An 18,532-nucleotide genomic window follows, 5' to 3' on the forward strand; every position below is an offset into this window, starting at 1 on the left:
GGCCCATAATCATTATAAAAAAAAAGAGAATTTGAGTCATTAAATTCTCAGACATTGAAGTAGATTTTTAAAAATCTTTTCAATAACCGGAAGTTATTTTTTCAGACGTGTTTAAAATTCTACACGAAGCTGAGGGGCTTGTTTACCTCGTTGCGTGGACAATGATCATAAAAAAAAATAGATCTAAATGCACAATTACCAATCAATGCTAGATGATTGCTCTGACACGTCGGATGAATGTTGTGCTTTTTGCTTTTAAATTACGTTGTACCAGTTTCAGGTCATTAGATCTAGTAGAAAAAAGGTTCTAGATTCTAGATTATAGATCTAGGATAGCTGGTCTAGATGATAGATCTAGCATTCTAGCTGGTCTAGATCTAGTATTCTATCTGTTCTTGATCTAGGATTCTAGCTAATCTAGATGATAGATCTAGCAATCTAGACCAGCTAGATCTAATATTCTATCAATTCTAGATCTAGGATTCTAGCTGGGCTATATCAGGAATTCTAGCTGGTTTAGATCTAGTATTCTAGCGGATCTAGATGCAGGATTCTAGCTGTCCTAGATCTAAAATTCTAATTGGTCTAGATCTAGGATTCTAGCTGGTCTACATTTAGGACTCAAGAGTTTTAGAACATAGTATAATAATAATAATAAAAAATAATAATAGAATTATAAAGCTATAATCTAGAATCTAGATCTATTTTGGTGTCGAAAAGGATTAAGACCGATTTTTAGTGTATTTGAAATATGTCTGAGTTGTTATTTGTTTTGTTTTCAGCTACTGGTGATGTATATGGTCAAGTGTTTGTGATAGCGTTTCCCCATTTCACGACGTGGTCAAGGGCCATATACCTTTCGCTGTACACCCTAGCGCATTACGAAATTAAGGTAGTGGCATCTTTGTATTAGGCCTTAAGTATTGCATATCTCTCTTTCATTCTCTCTCTCTCTCTCTCTCTCTCTCTCTATATATATATATATATATATATATATATATATATATATATATATATATATATATTTATGTATATGTTGTGACAAGAGGGACAATAAGGGTGGCTACTTTTATTTTTTTATTAGAGTTAGTCCCCTTTATTACTTGATTTAAGTCCCTGTTAACTGTTTACAATTGCCACTCTCTCTTGAGTCTTTAATCTGACTAGTGTATTTTGAACTAAATCTCTATAATGTTTAACTAATACTTGTGTTGTACTATTGTTGTGTTACTCAAGAGGAGTGTGCCACTGTTGTGGGAAGAGTGTTTCGATAATGAGCTAAGTAGACTTTATTTATTTGTTAGTACTAAGTTGGTTTATGTAAATAGTATAGCTCTACTTAGTCTCTTATCCTCTCCTGTATGTTTTTTTTGAAAGACATCTTTTGTTTAGATACGAGAAAGTAGTGTGTCTCATGAATGACGTCATTTCATTGTTTATGCATGTATGATAATATTGTAAACCATCTTTTTGGTTTTTCGGCATAAGACATTATTGTGCCTCTATGATGGTGGTTCTTTAATTATATTGACCGGAAACTGTTTTGCTACTTTGCTTTGTTTCATTATGTCATTTTCTTTTGTGAACCTTTATTGCCATTTATATTTTCCATGATCTTTTTTCTTTTGTCTGTAAATAAACTCCTTTTTTGTTGCAACTGAAATCTCTGACTTATTACTTGTCTGTCTCAGTAGTTTTGTACATCTAGGGGCTATAGTTATTAGCCTAGATAATATAATTGGGACCACAAAGTACCACTGGACTAACTTGCCAGTACAGTACAGATCACTGGTCTTATGTCCTATCCTAATTCTAGGTCACACACACACACACATATATATATATATCCCCTACAAAGGCCACATCACAAAGGAGAAGATTCGAAAAAGGATCACAAATTGGTTCCCAGGATGACCTGCTGATCACTTTAAAAAAAAAATACAAACAATAAAACCTACTAGTCGACCCAAGGCGTTTATTACGCCGCGATTTTGCAGGGCCGGTCTTGGGGCACTGCAAATTATTCGACCGCAGTAGGCCCCGCACTTTCATAGGCCCCACTCTAATCCTAGGTGTAAATTATTCAATAAGACCAATTTATAACTTGTAACAGATATCCGAGGCCTTCTGATTTACCAGGAGATCCTGGAAATCTCCTGAAATTGCAAAATATACGAAAGGATCCTGGAAATTTCCGGCAATTTTTTTAATTTTTTGAAAACTCATAGACATGGTTGGGCCATGAAGAGAATTATATTTAAGGAGAATGGATAGATTTAGCCATATCACAATGCTATCGGAGCTCGCAAGGGCCTTCCTTCAGGGAACGGTACCGGGTGAGGGAGTTAGAGGCGGACATGGAAGGCGAAGGAAAAACACCATTAAACAATGAACGGGACTATCATTGAAGGAGATTTGCTCAAGGCAAGATACGGGGAGGAATGGAGAAGGACGAATGGAGAAAGACGGTCGACAGATCATGTGTTTCCCCAACGGTCCAACAGACTAAGAGAAGGGTTAAGGTGATTGTTGGCATGTATGAAATGAAGCCTCGCCATAATTTGTATGCATCCCAAGGAAGAATTGGTCTCATATGGAATGTGGAATCGCTTCTTCGATTTTTTTTGGGTTCTACAAACACACTCAAACATACTCAGTTGCAAACATTAACATCTTTCTACTTTACAGTCAATTCGCTGTTGTCTGATTTTAAAATATTGCTCTATTATTTGTTTTATAATAGGTGAATGTTACGCTGAATTGGAACAAAGACAATTTAACTTCTGCGCTCGTAGTGAGTAGACTTAATCCCCTGTTTTATCATCTGGCAGAAGAAAAAAGGTAACTAAGTAAAACATCTCTCTTAGTTTCTCTTTGTTTTTTTTGCGTCTTCTCTCTTTCTGTCTCTCTCTTAATCTCTCTCTTTCTCTTTTCCGCTCTCTCTATCTGTCCTCCTCTATCTCTCTTTCTCTCTTTCCGTTTCTTTCTTTCTCCCTTTTGCAATCTCTTTATTTCGCTCTCTCTCTCTCTCTCTGCGTCTCTCTCTCTCTCTCTCTTTTGCTAACTATTCTGGAAGTTGTGAATCATCATCATCATCATCAAACTCCACTTAAGTGAGGGCTTGACAGGCTCAAATCCTCTCTTGCAAAAGCCCTGGACAAAAAACCTGCTGTCTTGCGTAGTGCATACATGCCATCGTACTGGTTGAAAATTTGCGTTTCCTAGACCTGTCGAGGCGGAGATCAGCAAGGCAGGTGCAGTCAAACAGAATATGGTGCACGGTTTCCTCTTCTTCCCAGCAGCGGGGGGCACCGTGAATCAAAATTTGGCCATAGTCGTGAGAAATATGAGCCTACAAAACAGTGGCCTGTCCTGCACTGTGCTATAATAGCTTGCTCAGGCTTGGACAGTCTCCACCACGGGGAAATGTGGTCAGGGTGCCTCATGCGCTCAGAGACTGCACGGGCTTTTTTTGGGACTTGTCCCAGCACTCAAACCAATTTTCCATTTCTGTTTTTTTTTAATTACAGCCAGAGCATGATGAAAACTTACAGCCTGTTCGGTGGGTGGAATTTGCCCTCCCTGGTGGGCCAAGGAGTCTGCAATAGTGTCGTCAGTCACACCTACATGACTCGGTTTCCACTGCATTATTACAGGAGTGCAGTAACATTGCTTTATGTTGTGTGAGGTTATGATGACAGTGTCGATATTTGGGGGGGGGGGGGCGGGGGGCATGGTCCAGGGAAATGTGGTTCAGAACCTACGTAATTAATGTCAGTGATGACCAGAGCCAAGAAAAGCTATTGTTTTGCCAACAGTAAATAATAAAATCGCCTATGTTCATTTCATTGGTTGTCTTTTAGCTATGATGGATTTAAAAAATTTAAAATGGCACCAAAGTTAAACAATATTTGGTAGCACAAGTTTAGGTGAAACCGTCCCAGTTTTCATGGGATATGCTCTGTACACATTTCAATATTATCGTTGATGAAGTTTTCAAGCTGAATGACTGTATTTTTAAGCCTCAAAAAATTTCTATTTTTATTCCCCTTCACATATCGCTTGGAGGCGCGGTGGCTGAGTGGTAAAGCGCTTGACTCCCGAACCGAAGGTCCCGGGTTCGAATCCTGGTGAGAACAGCGATTTTTTCATTTCCTGATCTTTGGGCGCCCCTGAGTCCACCCAGCTCTAAATGGGTACCTGACATTAGTTGGGGAAAAAGTAAAGGCGGTTGGTCTTTGTGCTGTCCACATGACACCCTTGTTAACCGTAGGCCACAGAAACAGATGACCTTTACATCTTCTGCCCTATAGACCACAAGGTCTGAAAGGGGAACTTTACTTTTTTACTTATCGCTTAGTGAGACTTAATTGAATCATTGGGGTACCATTCATGATCTGTCAATCCTCATATCATTCGGAGTAACGAAGGCTAGAGGCTAAGGCAACGCCCAACTTTGTCCATTCCAAATCCAAGCTGAGTATCTGCAGTTAGGTGGTTAACACCATCCCCCCTCACATCCCCCCTCACATGTTTTGGTCAGCTTGTTGAAGCTGTTTTCTTGGACATAGCGCTGAGAACAACATGCACAAGATCTAGAAGACAGTGGCGTAGCAAGGTGACCGTGGGCCCGGGATCAAGAACATCTTGGTGGGCCCCCCTCCAGCAAATTAGACACATTTAGTGAGTGACAAAAAATGAGTAATCTAAATGTAAAGACATTCCAATGTGAAGATCGTACCTTTTTTTAAATAAGTAATTATGTCTTAACGTTTGATTCAGTTAGGACTGCATATAAGTAATAGTGTCTTTAAAGTCAATGTTTGTGCAACTTCTTAACAGAGTTAAACGACTTCAAAGTGTTTCAAATGAACAAAACAAATGTTCTTCCTAAGTTCTAATGTGGGTCCTAACTGGCCATGAGTCATGGGCCCAAGCGTAATAAACTCCTTCGCGCCATTGTTGCTACGCCACAGATGTGGGCCCTTGTTGGTCGTGGGCCCGGGTTCATTGAACCCCTTCGCGCCATGGATACTACGCCATTGCTAAGAGATGGAAAGGTAACCAGTGAGGCCGTCCACCCGAAAGTTGAGCATGACGGGCCATCAAAGGTGCTGCTCCTTGTTTTACTGTCTCTGAAGATGTCGCTTTTTGATTGAAACACTGCGCAAAGAAATATTTGAATTTATCTAAACAATACCGAAGTAGAAAAAAAAAAGCACGACAAAAGGACTCTACAATCTAGTGTCCCTTGCCTTGTGCCCACGGCTAGAATAATGTTTAGGGAGCTCATCTTTTACTCCGCGTCAAAGAAAAAGTACCGAATATTCTGTGACTAAAATCGTACCTTCACAGGGCAGCTAGTGTCAAGGTTAGAGATGTCTACAGACTTGCCAGTTCTGAGAAATTTACACTGACCGTCTACGTGACGTCTAATAATAGAAGCGTTGAGTCCATGCAAGCCTTGCCATGTGAAGGGTGGGGTACAAGGTATTTTACCCACACGGTTAGGTAAGACAAACCTGTATAGTTGCATGTACAGCTGTTGGTATAGCTCTAGGTATAGGTAGCTAGCAGGGCCGGTCCTAAAGATTGCAGGGCCCAATGCGAAACGGACTGCGCGGGGCCCAGACTGTGTTGGGAAAAGGATAATAAGTGAAATTTAAGAATTTGTATTAGAAAATATATTCGTCTTTGCATTTTGTTCATACTTTACTGCGTACAAAATCACGATCAAATAAAAAAAAATATCGGTTTTGATTTTTATAAAGAGATCAAGACAGATTTAAATATATAGGCCAGTGATTCGTATAGTAAATAAAGTCATGGAACTTCCGGTTTTGGTTAAAATTCGCCCTATTATTACATTTTTAATTAAATGAAAGCTGACTACGTATTTTTATATCGCGCGTAGATTTGGCGTTTTCTATATTGAATGACACCCCAAAACGACAATTTTGTCTATTTTTTCTGGGGATTTTCGATAGCTTTCGGGAGATTTTCAGAAACATCGAAAATCTGTGAAAAGTTATAATAGTTAATTTAATTATTTACACCAAGAATTAGCGCGGAGCCTATAAAAGTGTGGAGCCCTCTGGGGCCTTATAGATTGCAGTGGCTTAAGGCCGGCCCTGGTAGCTAGTGTTGGAATTATTGAGATTAAGATTTTTTTTTTACCGCTTTATCATTTTCTGATTCTTAATTTGATCCTTCAACACAAAAGTTGATCCTCAGTGTAATGTATTCTTCTTAGGAGGTAATTGCTTCAAAACCATTAATAACGATAACTTTTTAGGCATATAACTTTTTTTTTACCCTCTAGCCTCCACTATTTGTAATTATAATTCAACTGAGTAAAATAATTAACTTATATGATGGTATATTGTGTCTATAAGGTGTGTGGTGACTGTGGTGACCAGTGGATGAAATGACCAGGGATGAAGTGACCGGGGATGAAGTGACCGGGGATGAAATGACCAGGGATGAAGTGACCGGGGATGATCTGACCAGTGAATGAAATGACCAGTGTATGAAATGACAAGGGGATGAAATGACCAGGGGATGAAATGACCAGGGGATGAAGTGACCGGGGATGAAGTGACCGGGGATGAAATGACCAGTGGATGAAATGACCAGGGGATGAAGTGACCGGGGAAGAAGTGACTGGGGATGCAGTGACCGGGGATGAAATGACAAGGGGATGAAATGACCAGTGGATGAAATGACCAGGGGATGAAATCACAAGGGGATGAAATGACCAGTGGATGAAATGACCGGGAACCTGTGACTGTGACAGGTCATGAGAAATACTTAGCCCTTAGTTTCTAATTTAAAAGAGCTCTTCCAGGAAACCTCTCTACGTCATCCTTGTGACCCAGGAGCTAAATCGGGTCAGCGTCACGTTCACTGCTGTGGACGATCCCGAGTTTGTTGTCAGGTTCCAGGGAATGGACTACGGAAACAGTGACTACTTGGATGTGGGGTTGTTAAGGTAGGGGTTGTCTGTATCACGTGACAAAATGGCGAGCGCTTCAGGCGTGGCCTGCGTCATTTTTTTTTTACAGTAGAAAAGAGAAATATTTGTAGAAAAAAAGACGTCATTACTTGCTTGAGATTTCAAGTTTCTCTATTCAAGCGCCTCTATTTGGACCCCTGCTATTAAAGAAACATCTGGTTAAAACGATTATTTTTTGCTTTCTTTTTTTTACAATACCTCAGAACTTCATGGGACCTGGATCTCAGACAGCTGATCTCAAAAAAGGCTCGAACGATTTTGCGATATTCCTAGAAATTAAACAGTTGATGTCCCCTGTCGCGGAGAAAAGAATTACTAGCTTGTTGGTTACACGGGTAAAACGCTAGTCTAACCATTATCATTTTTAATGTAAAAAAATAAAATATACTTAACTTTGGCTAGAGAATTAGATCTAGGATTCTATGTCTCTCGGTTTTCAAAGGATTATCGCGTTCTTGAAAGGATTATCGCTTACGGAAATTTCCGAATGAACGGCTTTATTGATTCCGGAGTTTAGTAAATGAATGTTTAGGAACAATTTGCGCATCGTCTGCTAAGTCTAGATCAGTGGTTTCCAAACTTTTTTGTCTCTTAGACCCCTTGCCATCTTTTCTGGATTACGGTAGTCCCCCTGCTTAACTTATATTGCATTTTCACAAATTCATCAACTCCATTTTTAAAACTTATTTCTAACGTTTAAATTTAGAGAGATCTTTTTGATTGGTGAAATTCGAGTTTAAACCAATTAATATAACAATTAATATATATTACTGGAATCTCCAAACACATTAGAAAAGTGTGGGTTTGTTTTGCAGGTTCATCATTCGTTGATCTTTCACGTCTGGCTCGAATGTTGGGTCCACGGCGCTGTTTTCATTAACAGGAGAAGGGGCGAAGGCGAGTAACTGGCGCCTAAATCACTAAGCTTTGGGCAGAAGGGACTCATTAGCCTTCGCTTGCAACCCACCAAGCAAAAGGAAAACTGAATTCAAACCTCAGCTGCCTTGCAACTGTACTCAAACCCTTATGCAGTTTGCAGCACACAGCGCTATGCCCTGTCAGAGCCTGCGACTCGCTGATCCCAAACTGTATATGCTTTCATTTTCATTTGATTGCCTGGAATATTTAAATACAAAGTACAAATCATATATTCGTGAATGAAATAATTACATTAATGGGGTGTGAAAATTAACGTCACGACCTGATTAAATGTAATCCATTATCGTAGACCCCCCCCCCCCCACGGTGGACATCTCTTAGACCCCCAATTTATTTTGTTCACTTTCGTAGACCCCCTTGGAAGTCTTCGTAGACCCCTAGGGGTCTATATAGACCACTTTGGGAATCACTGGTCTGGATCTATAAGTGCTTATCATTTGATCTAAATATCTATACATTCGCTTAACCAGGATTCATTCTCGGGGAGAAAGGGGGGAATAGGACAGGATATAAAATAAAGTTTTTAAATCTAACAATCATTCATTTTTAAAAGAAAAACAATAGCCCTGCAAAAAGCAGGTATTGTCTTTTTTTTAAACGTATTTTAACTGTTTTTCTTGTTTATATTGCTAAAAATTGTATTTGAAATAAGTGTATTTTCTTATTCTAGATATGAAAGTTATACAGTTTACTTATGCAACGAAACAAAATACTATTTCGGTAAGATTTTTATAAATTTGAAGTATAAACATTTTTAGACCAGGGGATTGCGTTTAGTGTATAGACAATTATGTGCTAATTTATTTCTTGAAACAACCAAAGCCACAAGAAAGCGTTAGAAACACATTTTTTTTACTGTCAAATTAGGGCCGGCCCTAGTTATTGGAGGCCCTAGGGGAAGTGAATAGGTTGGCTCCAAATGAAGTGTAAAAGTAAAAAATTAAGACCGAAAAATATGCAATGAATTAAAACCCTTCCTGTATCTATATGTAAGTCAACAAATAAGTTAAATTCATAATGCGCCTATAGTGTAAATACATTTCAATGATGATTCATGATCCGAAAGAATTTTCAACATTTCACCAAAAGGAAAAGATAATGTCCTTCTAACTAACTTCTGCAGTCTAACAAGTAGATCTACACATTCGGGTGTAAACCTTGAATAATAGTAAAAACTTATAGCGAGGCTAGTACACATAGAGCCATAGAGTTTCAGATTTATTCGATATTTTTTTTTTCTTTTAAATATTTGACCCCACCGATCGGCGGCCATTTGCGGCTACCTAGTTTGCCTATGCCTATAGCAAGCCCTGGTAATATATTTGGAAAAAACACTGACAATTTTTTAAAGGAGCCTAATAAATGCAATAATGCGGATCTTCCTTCAATGTTAAGGATTATAAAATCTCTCTGTTGTTGACAAGACGTTTAATAACATCAGAAGTGTCAACTAAACGGTGACCTAACTCTGACTCTAGTACTTTTACACATTATTTTAGGTCTTGATATAACCGCTCATAATTTCCCGATTGGAGTTATCACTGGATTCTGTCCTGTCAGTACCGGATTCCCTTCATGTGTAGAGCAAACAGCTATAGAGAGAATTAAGCTAGAGAACTTCGCAATGGGTACGGATTCAATTTTCATAAGAAATGATGTTATGTTTATCTTCGATCCTGATGGACGAGGTTTTTCTTTAATTGCTGTTTTTATTTGACTGTTATATGTCGTTATTATCATCATTCGTCTGATTTGTTCCTCATAGGAAGTAGGGCCGCAGTTAAAAACACGCTATCGTCCACAGTCTCTTGCTGGTTGTAGTTGTTTTACTTGTTATCCAGGAACCAGGCACAGACATTTGGGCATTAGGGCCAAAGATTCTTAGTGTAATCCTCAATGACAAGCCTTATTACAATTATATATATATAAGAGAATGAAAATTCATAATCCGAACCTCCGCTGCCTTGCGGCTATACCGAAACACAGGAAAGGCTAAGCCTCAGCAGCGGTTCTCAACCTTTTTTTTCTCGGCGACCCCTTATTATAATCCCCCACTCTGCCGCGACCCCCACCCACAATAACAATCCATATTTTCGATGGTCTTATTCGACCCCTGGCAAATCGTCAATCGACCCCCAAGTTGGTTGAGAACCCCTGGCTTAGGGAGACAACCTTGAGGAAAAATCATTAGTTTGTGACTCTTAGGCAGATTGTGACACACTGTGCTTACAGCCTGGCAAAGCCTGCGGCGCTACTGATCCCAAACTGTATCGGATATTCCGTTCCTTTGGTCACATCAGCTGTGCAGAGGGGGGGGGGAACTGCTGTGTGGGCGACAACGTTCTGACCATAGATAATGCCCTGGCTTTCATCTCGCTTGTTCGAGTTGAGCCATAGTCGCTCTACGACTGAAGGAGGCCAACTATATATGATTAATTCTCTCTTTAATATCTGCTTGACCCTTTTCATTAATAGCTACTTGTTTTTCTCTATTGAAACATTATTCAAATCCTCATTTTGTTTTTTTTACAAAGCTTATGTCAACTCACACTGTCTATCCGGTAAAAAAGTTTGTACACTTTATTTCTTCCACGCTCAATCTCGGATCAAGCTGAAATTTTGAACAGTTATTTCTTTTACCTGACATAACAAGAATAAATTTAAAAAAAAAAACAAACAATTAACAAGTTAGTTAATTAACTATTGGTAATTAATTATTTGCTTTGGAATCTTGAACAAAATGAACGAAATCGTACTTGAAAGATGTTGGGGTATAAGCTAAATTAGTCCCTTTGAGGACCCTTGAACCATAAGTAAAATTTTTTTTTATGCACAAGGAAAAAAAAACGATCATGTAAACATTCACCAAGATACCCCCCCCCCTTTTTTTTTTCCCCTTTCTTAACTGGTCAGTAACTGGTCCAGACAAGTGATAGGATTATAGCGGGGCATTTAGAAAGCTAAAAGCTAAATAAAAACAATAGGTAAAAATATTTCTGTTCGAACAGATTTATTATGTCTAGAGAGATAGTCAGTATAAATCAGTGATGCCCAACTTAATTTCATCTACGGGCCACTTTAATTTCCGACACTCGCGTTGCCACATTACCGAAACGGTACGTAATTAAACAAAATTGACCCAGTTATTACTATTACTTATATTATTACTTATATTACTTATATTATTTATTGGGATATTTGAAATGTATCTTTTTTATTTTACGCAGCAGAAAATGGCTTCATATGTGAGCAACATTTTAGCTATTTTTTTCCACCGACTCATTTTCGTGTCTCTTTTTGGTAAAGATTCACCTAAATCCTCCAATCTCTAATTATAGCTTATAGCATGCTCAGCGCGCTTTGGTCCAATCTATTTGTGGACCAGTGGTGGGGAAGAGGTGTCTGGAAGAAGGTTTTCCGTGCTGCCTTTAGGCGCTCAGTAAACACAACTCTGCCCGAGTCGGGTATCGAGCCTTGAGCCTCCTTCATAGGTAGCCAAGACTTCAGGCGTACATAGCCTCTCGACCACGCTTGTAGGCGTACTTTAAAAAATATTTTTATTCCAAGAATGCCGTCATATTAGTTTTATAATTCTGTTTATGTAATTATTTTTTTAATCATAGTTTTTTTTTTTTATAAAACAAATATGGTAATTATTTACTATCATGTTCCACCATAAAGTAAAGATCCATTCACTTTTCCGGGTAGATTCTACATTCAGAATCCCATTTCATAAACGCACAAATGTTAAATGTCAGGGTACCAATCCATCAGAAAAATAGTGAGGGTTCTAACATAGATACATTTTTCAACCTCTTTTTTTAAGGGTGGGAATTTTCTGGGCATCACTGATATAAATACATGACTGATCCAAACTAATTGATACAATGACACTTAATATAAGCTATGTGATCTTTAAATAGTATTTTTTTTTTGTTCTTGCTTGAACGGTAGAGATGCTTTTCCCGTTTCAATCGTTTGGCACCGAGTTCTTCATCTTTTGGCTAGACTCAGACTACATGAAAGGAGTACTGTTGGTATCGGCTCCTCTACCAAAAACCCAAATCACAGAATACAGTGTCTACGGAACGTCTGCGCCTTACGATGTCACCCCTAGCAAAACGGTATGGTAAGCAAACTTAAGTCATTTTAAATACGAATTTGGCTCCGTGTTTCACTACCTGCGTAGCGATTAGCGTATGTGTTTGTGTGTGTGTTTTGGGGTATTTTTTTTTTGGGGGGGGGGGGGGGGGTAAAATTGGCTGGTGGGAAGGTATCTTTAAATTAAACAAGAAAATATCTTTTTTTTTTTCTAATATCAAACCTTATACTAAACATAGTTGTATCTTGAACTTGGCTTGGCTACCTAGAAGGGGGCTCGAGGTTCGACACCCGACTCGGGCAGAGTTGTGTTTACTGAGCGCCTAAAGGCAGTACGGAAAACCAACTCCTAGATATCCCCTCTCCCCCACTGGTCCACATATGAGATTGGACCAAAAGCGCTCTGAGCATGCTATAAGCACGAAAATAGCGCTATATAAAAGCTATAATAATAATAATAATTAGTTTGGACCTGTCATGTAATTAAGTTTGTAATATTACTATACTAATAATAAAAAAAGGGTTTATAAAAAAAGTGGTTGGGGGGGGGGGACGATTTTAATTCGAACTCATGGCTCAAGCCGACATTGTAACCACTCAGCTAGTGAAGTTCTTATGAACTTAGAAGAATGTATGATTTATGCATTGTTTATAGAGTCTCGTCTTATTTCATGTTTGTTTTCACCGAGACTCATCTTCTTTCTTGAAGTAACGTCTGTATTATATAAGATAAGAACACGACACGTAAAGGGGACTAACTCAGTTTATACCACTACTTCAGTCAAGTACATTTTCTTTTCCTTGTCCCTGGACGAAACCCTGCTGTTCTGCGTAGTGCACGCATGTCAATACAGGTCAGTGGCATGTGGCTTCCCCGCTCTTTAAGTCAAAGTGAAGTGAGTCTGTGGCATTCGAAAAGAATATTAGAGAACCCGTTTCCATTTTCTCTCCGCTGTGGGGGCATCGAGATTAAAGTCTAATAGGCCATCAGGTTGGACAGTTTAATCTTCCCACAATTATTAACTTTGCTTTATAAACATAATTTGAATATATCAAAATATTCGTCTTCTTGTAGTTATTTCTACTCAGTGGCGTCACTAGGGGGGTGCGGGGGGGTGCGGTCTGTACCGGGTGACGCCGAACCTAGTGACGCCACTGTTTCTACCTTTACCAACGTTTTTTCATGACGTAAATGTTTGTTTTTCAGGTCAATATGTCTTCACCCGCCAAAATCCTCAAAAGTAACAATCCAATTCAAGTTATATTTGTTAGAAACATCTTTTGCTCAAAGCTAAGCACATCTATATCCAGTTATAACACACTTATCACAGATATCTTACCAACTACACTCTTCCTGAATGCTTATTACTGGAGGTATGTTCATTAAAACCTAGTTTATTTGTTTTCAAGCTGACTTTATGATGATATTGCTAGACTACCAGTAAGCTAATTAGAATCGCTTATTCGAAGCATTGAGTGGTATATTGTTGGTCAGCTTCTGTCGTAGAACAATTATGGTTCATCTCAAACTCTTTTTCTGTGGAGCCCTATTTTATGAGAGACACTCCCTCTTGAAAAAAACGAGATGAAAGCCTGGGCATTGTCTCTGGTCGGAACGGTGTCGCCCACGCAGCAGTTCCCCCTTCTCCGCACAGCTGATGTAACCAAAGAAACGGAATCTCCGATACAGTTTGGAATCAATAGCGCCCTAGGCTCTGTTAGGCTGTAGCACGGTGTGCCACTATCTGCATAAGGGTCACCAGCTCCTGATTTTTCCTCAGGATTGTCTTCCAAAGTATTTCCTGTGTTTGGGTATAGCCGCAAGACAGCGGAGTTTTGGATTCTGAGTTTTCCTTCTGCTACATGGGTAGCCAAACCAAGGCTAACGAGCCCCTCCAGTCCGAAGTTTACTGGCGCCTAAACCAGTGGTATATAGTGAACAATAAACGTGCGAAATGGTTACTGTGACAAGAGGGACAATAAGGGTGGCTACCTTTATTTTTTTTTTATTAGCGTTAGTCCCCTTTATTACTTGATTTAAGTCCCTGTTAACTGTTTACAATCGCCACTCTCTCTTTCAACTGACCAGTGTAGTTTGAACTAAATCTCTATAATGTTTAACTAATACTTGTGTTGTTGTGCTAATGCTGTGTTACTCAAGAGGAGTGTGCCATCTTTGTGGGAAGAGTATTTCGATAATGAGCTAAGTAGACTTTATTTATTTTTTAGTACTAAGTTGGTTTATGTAAAGAGTATAGGTCTACTTAGTCTCTTATCCTGTATGTTTTTTTTTAAAGACAGTGGTGTGTCTCATGATTGACGTCATTTCATTGTTTATGCATGTATGATATTACTGTAAACCATCGTTTTGGCTTTTTTCGTTGGCTTCAGCTGTTTTGGACTGCTATTCGTGCTTTAGATTCTTCATCCTCCATCTTGATTTTTGCTGTTACCTGCAGTGCCTGCATTCGGAGCTTTTCTCTTCTCTCCTCTGCTCTTGCGGCCTTTTCTTCGTTTTGCCGGGTAACTCTGGCAACGAGGGAACCGGTACCTTCTTACCTTAACGTGCAAGACTACGCGCTATCCAGAGGCAGCACCATTGAGAAACATTGAGAAACAGACCGATCAAGGCACCAATTTTATATCAGACATCTTCCAACAGGCACTCCGCCATCGAACGCTTTCACCAAACACTTAAAAACAACTTAAAATTATTTTTGGCGTGTTTCAAGGTATTGTTGATGGCACAACAACTTCGAAAATTCTATGGGCACCTTTCTTGTAAACGTCAAATTCTTTTAGAAGTAGGGCTATTCTACTGTATATGTGTAGGCTGCAGGCAGGGTTCTTATATTCAATATATATTTAAAAGGCTTGCCATATATCGCGCATTAACGCTTTAAAAAAAAAGTAAAGTTCCCTTTTCAAACCTTTCGATCTATAGGGCAGATGATGTTAAGGTCATCTGGCCAACAGTGAACAAGCAGGGTGTCATGTGGTCAGCACAACAACCAACCGCCTTTACTTTCTCCAATTAAAGTCAGGTACCCAGGTCGACTTAGGGGCGCATGTTAAAAGTCCAAAACTTCAAAATCCTGGTCTTCAACGAGATTCGAACCCAGAACCCTAGGAAGCCAAGCGCTTAGCCACTCAGCCACCGCGTCCCCGTATCGTGCATTGGCGTTGGATTATCTTTATGTTCAATATGTGATGAAGGGAGATGTGAGGTGTGTACAGAAGTATTGCTTTCTTCATCTTCAGGCTGTCCTGTTAAAGATTTATTAGGGATTAATAATTGTTTGACATATCTAGTGATTATCTGACGGATTAATTGACTTATTGATCTACATCAGTGGTCTTCAACCTTTTTTGGCCTACCGCCCCCTTTTCGAATTTTTTCTTTTAAAAAATCCGCCAGCGCCCCCCCCCCCCTTCTAAGAAAAACAGTTCTAAAGAAGCGTGAGAAGGCAAATTTGAACAAAATATCATCTATCTATTAATTTGTATGCTGTCAATAACACTTATCCCGGGAGACGACCGCATGCCAAAGGCGATTGTTGCGAACTCCTTGGCCTATGACTGACGAGCTTTGAGCGGGACTGAGTTACAGAGGTGCCCCCTTACCCCGTGAGCGCTATAAAGATTTATTCAGGCGCCATTTCGCTCTCACTGGCATAGAGGAAAGAACCTGGCAGCATTCTCTGGCAGCAGATAGCCTCTGAGAGAAACAGTTCGAGAGTTCTTACAAAAACTGCGGGACAAACATTTGATACTCAAAGAAAAGCCAGCATACAAAGGCTTTGTCTGCATAAACTCGGGAAAATATGTAGGTCGCTGTTGGGTTTGCATAGTTATGTGAAACACTGGACTCAGCCCAAATCTTCGGAATTAAAGGTAAAAACAGCCAATATTATCATTATGCAAAAATTATTTCAAATAATTTGCAGTGATTACACACACAAATTAATTGTAAAGACTTTCTTTCAAATCCTAAGAAGTCTCCGTTTAAATTTTAAGGTTTAATTGTAAATTTAGTTTTATTTTTTAATATAAATATTATTATTGCTGAATTCACTACAAAATGAAATTAAGCTAATGGTAACCTTGTGCCTCCTGCAGTCTGACAATATTAGAAATTTCAAGCTTTAAGTTAGCCAAGGCAAGGCAAAGGTCTCCTGTATTGGCTACATCCAGTCTATTTCTTTGCTTATTCATTAACTTTGTTACGCACTAAATCTAGGTTAACCATGTATGTTTACTGAAAAGCTAAAACATAATTCCAATTTCGACCACAGTTTTGGAATTTTACTGAAACATTTAAATGCAGCCACATCTCTGTTGTACCTCTAGAGTCGTAGCTAGGAATTTCCATCGTTTGGGGGCCAGGGGTCTTGACATCTTTGGGGGCCGCTGCATTTTGCGTAATATTTAATTTACTTAATTAAAAAAGCACTTATTTGGGCCCCCTTAAATGGGGGCCGGGGTATTTTCAAATTTCCCCCCTCCCCCCACCCTAGCTACGCCACTGTGTGCCTCCTGTGTTTACATTCTTTTTACTGAAGACATAGTTTTGTAAATCTATTTTTTCATGCAACTCAATTTCAACGTCAGTAACAGATGTTTAATAATTGTCATTTATATATATTTTAATTTTAGAAGCGAATCTTAATTTCTTCATACAGCATTGTTATGTGAATTGCATAGATATCGGTGTCCTTGGGCTGTAATTTATTTGTCAACAAACAAGTTATGTGAGATTGTAAAACTCTTTAAAATAGATTTAATATCTCGATAAAATAGAAAATAATATTATCAGTAAAAGTTAATCTCTTTCCTAGCAGTCGGAGGTTCATTTCATACATTTGTGTTAGATGCCTACCATGTAAAACAATTTTTTTTTAGCCTGCTTTAAGTCATCGCCAACTGTTGAATCTTCCCGTTTCTCAAAAAAAAAATGTATTTAAGAGCTTAAAAAATGAGCCATAACAATTAACAAACTCCTTTCGAAATCCAGCGAACTTCAGTTTACAACAAGAGTCTAACACAGTCTAACATCTTTTTCATTATTTGTTTCACAAAGATGTTGAAAGATGCGCTTATTTTCAGCATGGGTTTGTATTTTATTTACAGTTTTATAATTAGATTCAAATAGAAATCAAATTGCGGGCTAAACTTTTCTAGTGTATTTTTATAATTGTTCATGAATATTCTTAAATTATTTTTGGACATCGCTATATGTTCGTGAAGCCGACTTGATTTCATAACCTCATCTGAAAATGCCATCAAAGTAGAACTTACTTTTTTTCTAGTGGCAATTCACTAAATCTCATGGAAATGTTTTCGTAACAACATTTTATCAATGTTTTTTGTTTTTAAAAAAAATTAAATTATTCTATTAAATGTTACCTTTAATGAATTTGCAATTAACATTTACATATCAATATATTAACATATGTAGATACAATACACTATAACCTAAACGGCGTATTACCTACTTTATTTATCAAATCTTAAACGTTTATACGCGCGGATCCAAGGACAATAAATACTCTCCATTCATAGCAAAAAGAGTAAGAATTTAAAAATAGAAAATGGGATTCCCGAACTCAATTTCTAACGCTGTTTATGTTCTTAAATTAGAAGCAAGTTAATTAATTAGTCTATATTTAGTTTCCCAGCTTTAATGTTGAAGAATTTTAAAATTTGTTTTGTTTCAGAGCACCTTTAGTTTCTTCTTTATGCCGAGCGCTCCCTTATCGCCCCATTTTGTGCCCAGCGCCCCCCTACCGCCCCTTTGGCTCTCAGCGCCCCCCAAAATCTCGAAAACGCCCCCTAGGGGGCGATATCGCCCCCGTTGAAGACCACTGATCTACATAATCAGCATCGAACTCAAATGAGGGCCTGAGAGGGTAAAATGCTCTTGTAAACATCTCGACAGAAAGCCTGCTGTTATGCAGTTGTGTAACTCGGGACTAAGAATTTTTGGTTTCTCGGACCTGTCGACGCGGAATTTAGTCTGGAGCAGTCGAAAGAGACACTACTTCCTCTTCTTTCCTCTCTTCTTTCCTCTCTTCTTTCCTCTTCTTTCCTCTCTTCTTTCCTATTCTTTCCTCTCTTCTTTCCTCTTCTTTCCTCTCTTCTTTCCTCTCTTCTTTCCTCTCTTCTTTCCTCTTCTTTCCTCTCTTCTTTCCTCTCTTCTTTCCTCTCTTCTTTCCTCTTCTTTCCTCTCTTCTTTCCTCTTCTTTCCTCTCTTCTTTCCTCTCTTCTTTCCTCTCTTCTTTCCTCTCTTCTTTCCTCTTCTTTCCTCTCTTCTTTCCTCTTCTTTCCTCTCTTCTTTCCTCTCTTCTTTCCTCTTCTTTCCTCTTCTTTCCTCTTCTTTCCTCTCTTCTTTCCTCTCTTCTTTCCTCTCTTCTTTCCTCTCTTCTTTCCTCTTCTTTCCTCTCTTCTTTCCTCTTCTTTCCTCTCTTCTTTCCTCTT

The 18,532-nt window shown here is 38.7% G+C and overlaps 1 protein-coding gene across 1 annotated transcript in view; it reads left to right on the forward strand.

Annotated features, from left to right (window-relative positions):
* Window positions 1–101: 101 nt before the first annotated feature.
* The window catches only part of LOC106070401 (uncharacterized), a 36,267-nt gene continuing 17,836 nt past the window's right edge, over window positions 102–18,532 (forward strand). The window contains exons 1-9 of the mRNA XM_056017842.1: window positions 102–280; window positions 783–892; window positions 2,744–2,841; window positions 5,356–5,511; window positions 6,848–6,991; window positions 8,625–8,674; window positions 9,454–9,582; window positions 11,909–12,078; window positions 13,263–13,429. Of these exons, the coding sequence (XP_055873817.1) occupies window positions 238–280; window positions 783–892; window positions 2,744–2,841; window positions 5,356–5,511; window positions 6,848–6,991; window positions 8,625–8,674; window positions 9,454–9,582; window positions 11,909–12,078; window positions 13,263–13,429 (1,067 nt within the window). The 5' untranslated portion in view covers window positions 102–237. The remainder of the gene's footprint in view (window positions 281–782; window positions 893–2,743; window positions 2,842–5,355; window positions 5,512–6,847; window positions 6,992–8,624; window positions 8,675–9,453; window positions 9,583–11,908; window positions 12,079–13,262; window positions 13,430–18,532) is intronic.

This window comes from Biomphalaria glabrata, chromosome 18, assembly GCF_947242115.1.
Source record: "Biomphalaria glabrata chromosome 18, xgBioGlab47.1, whole genome shotgun sequence".
Classification (NCBI taxonomy): Eukaryota; Metazoa; Mollusca; class Gastropoda; family Planorbidae; genus Biomphalaria; species Biomphalaria glabrata.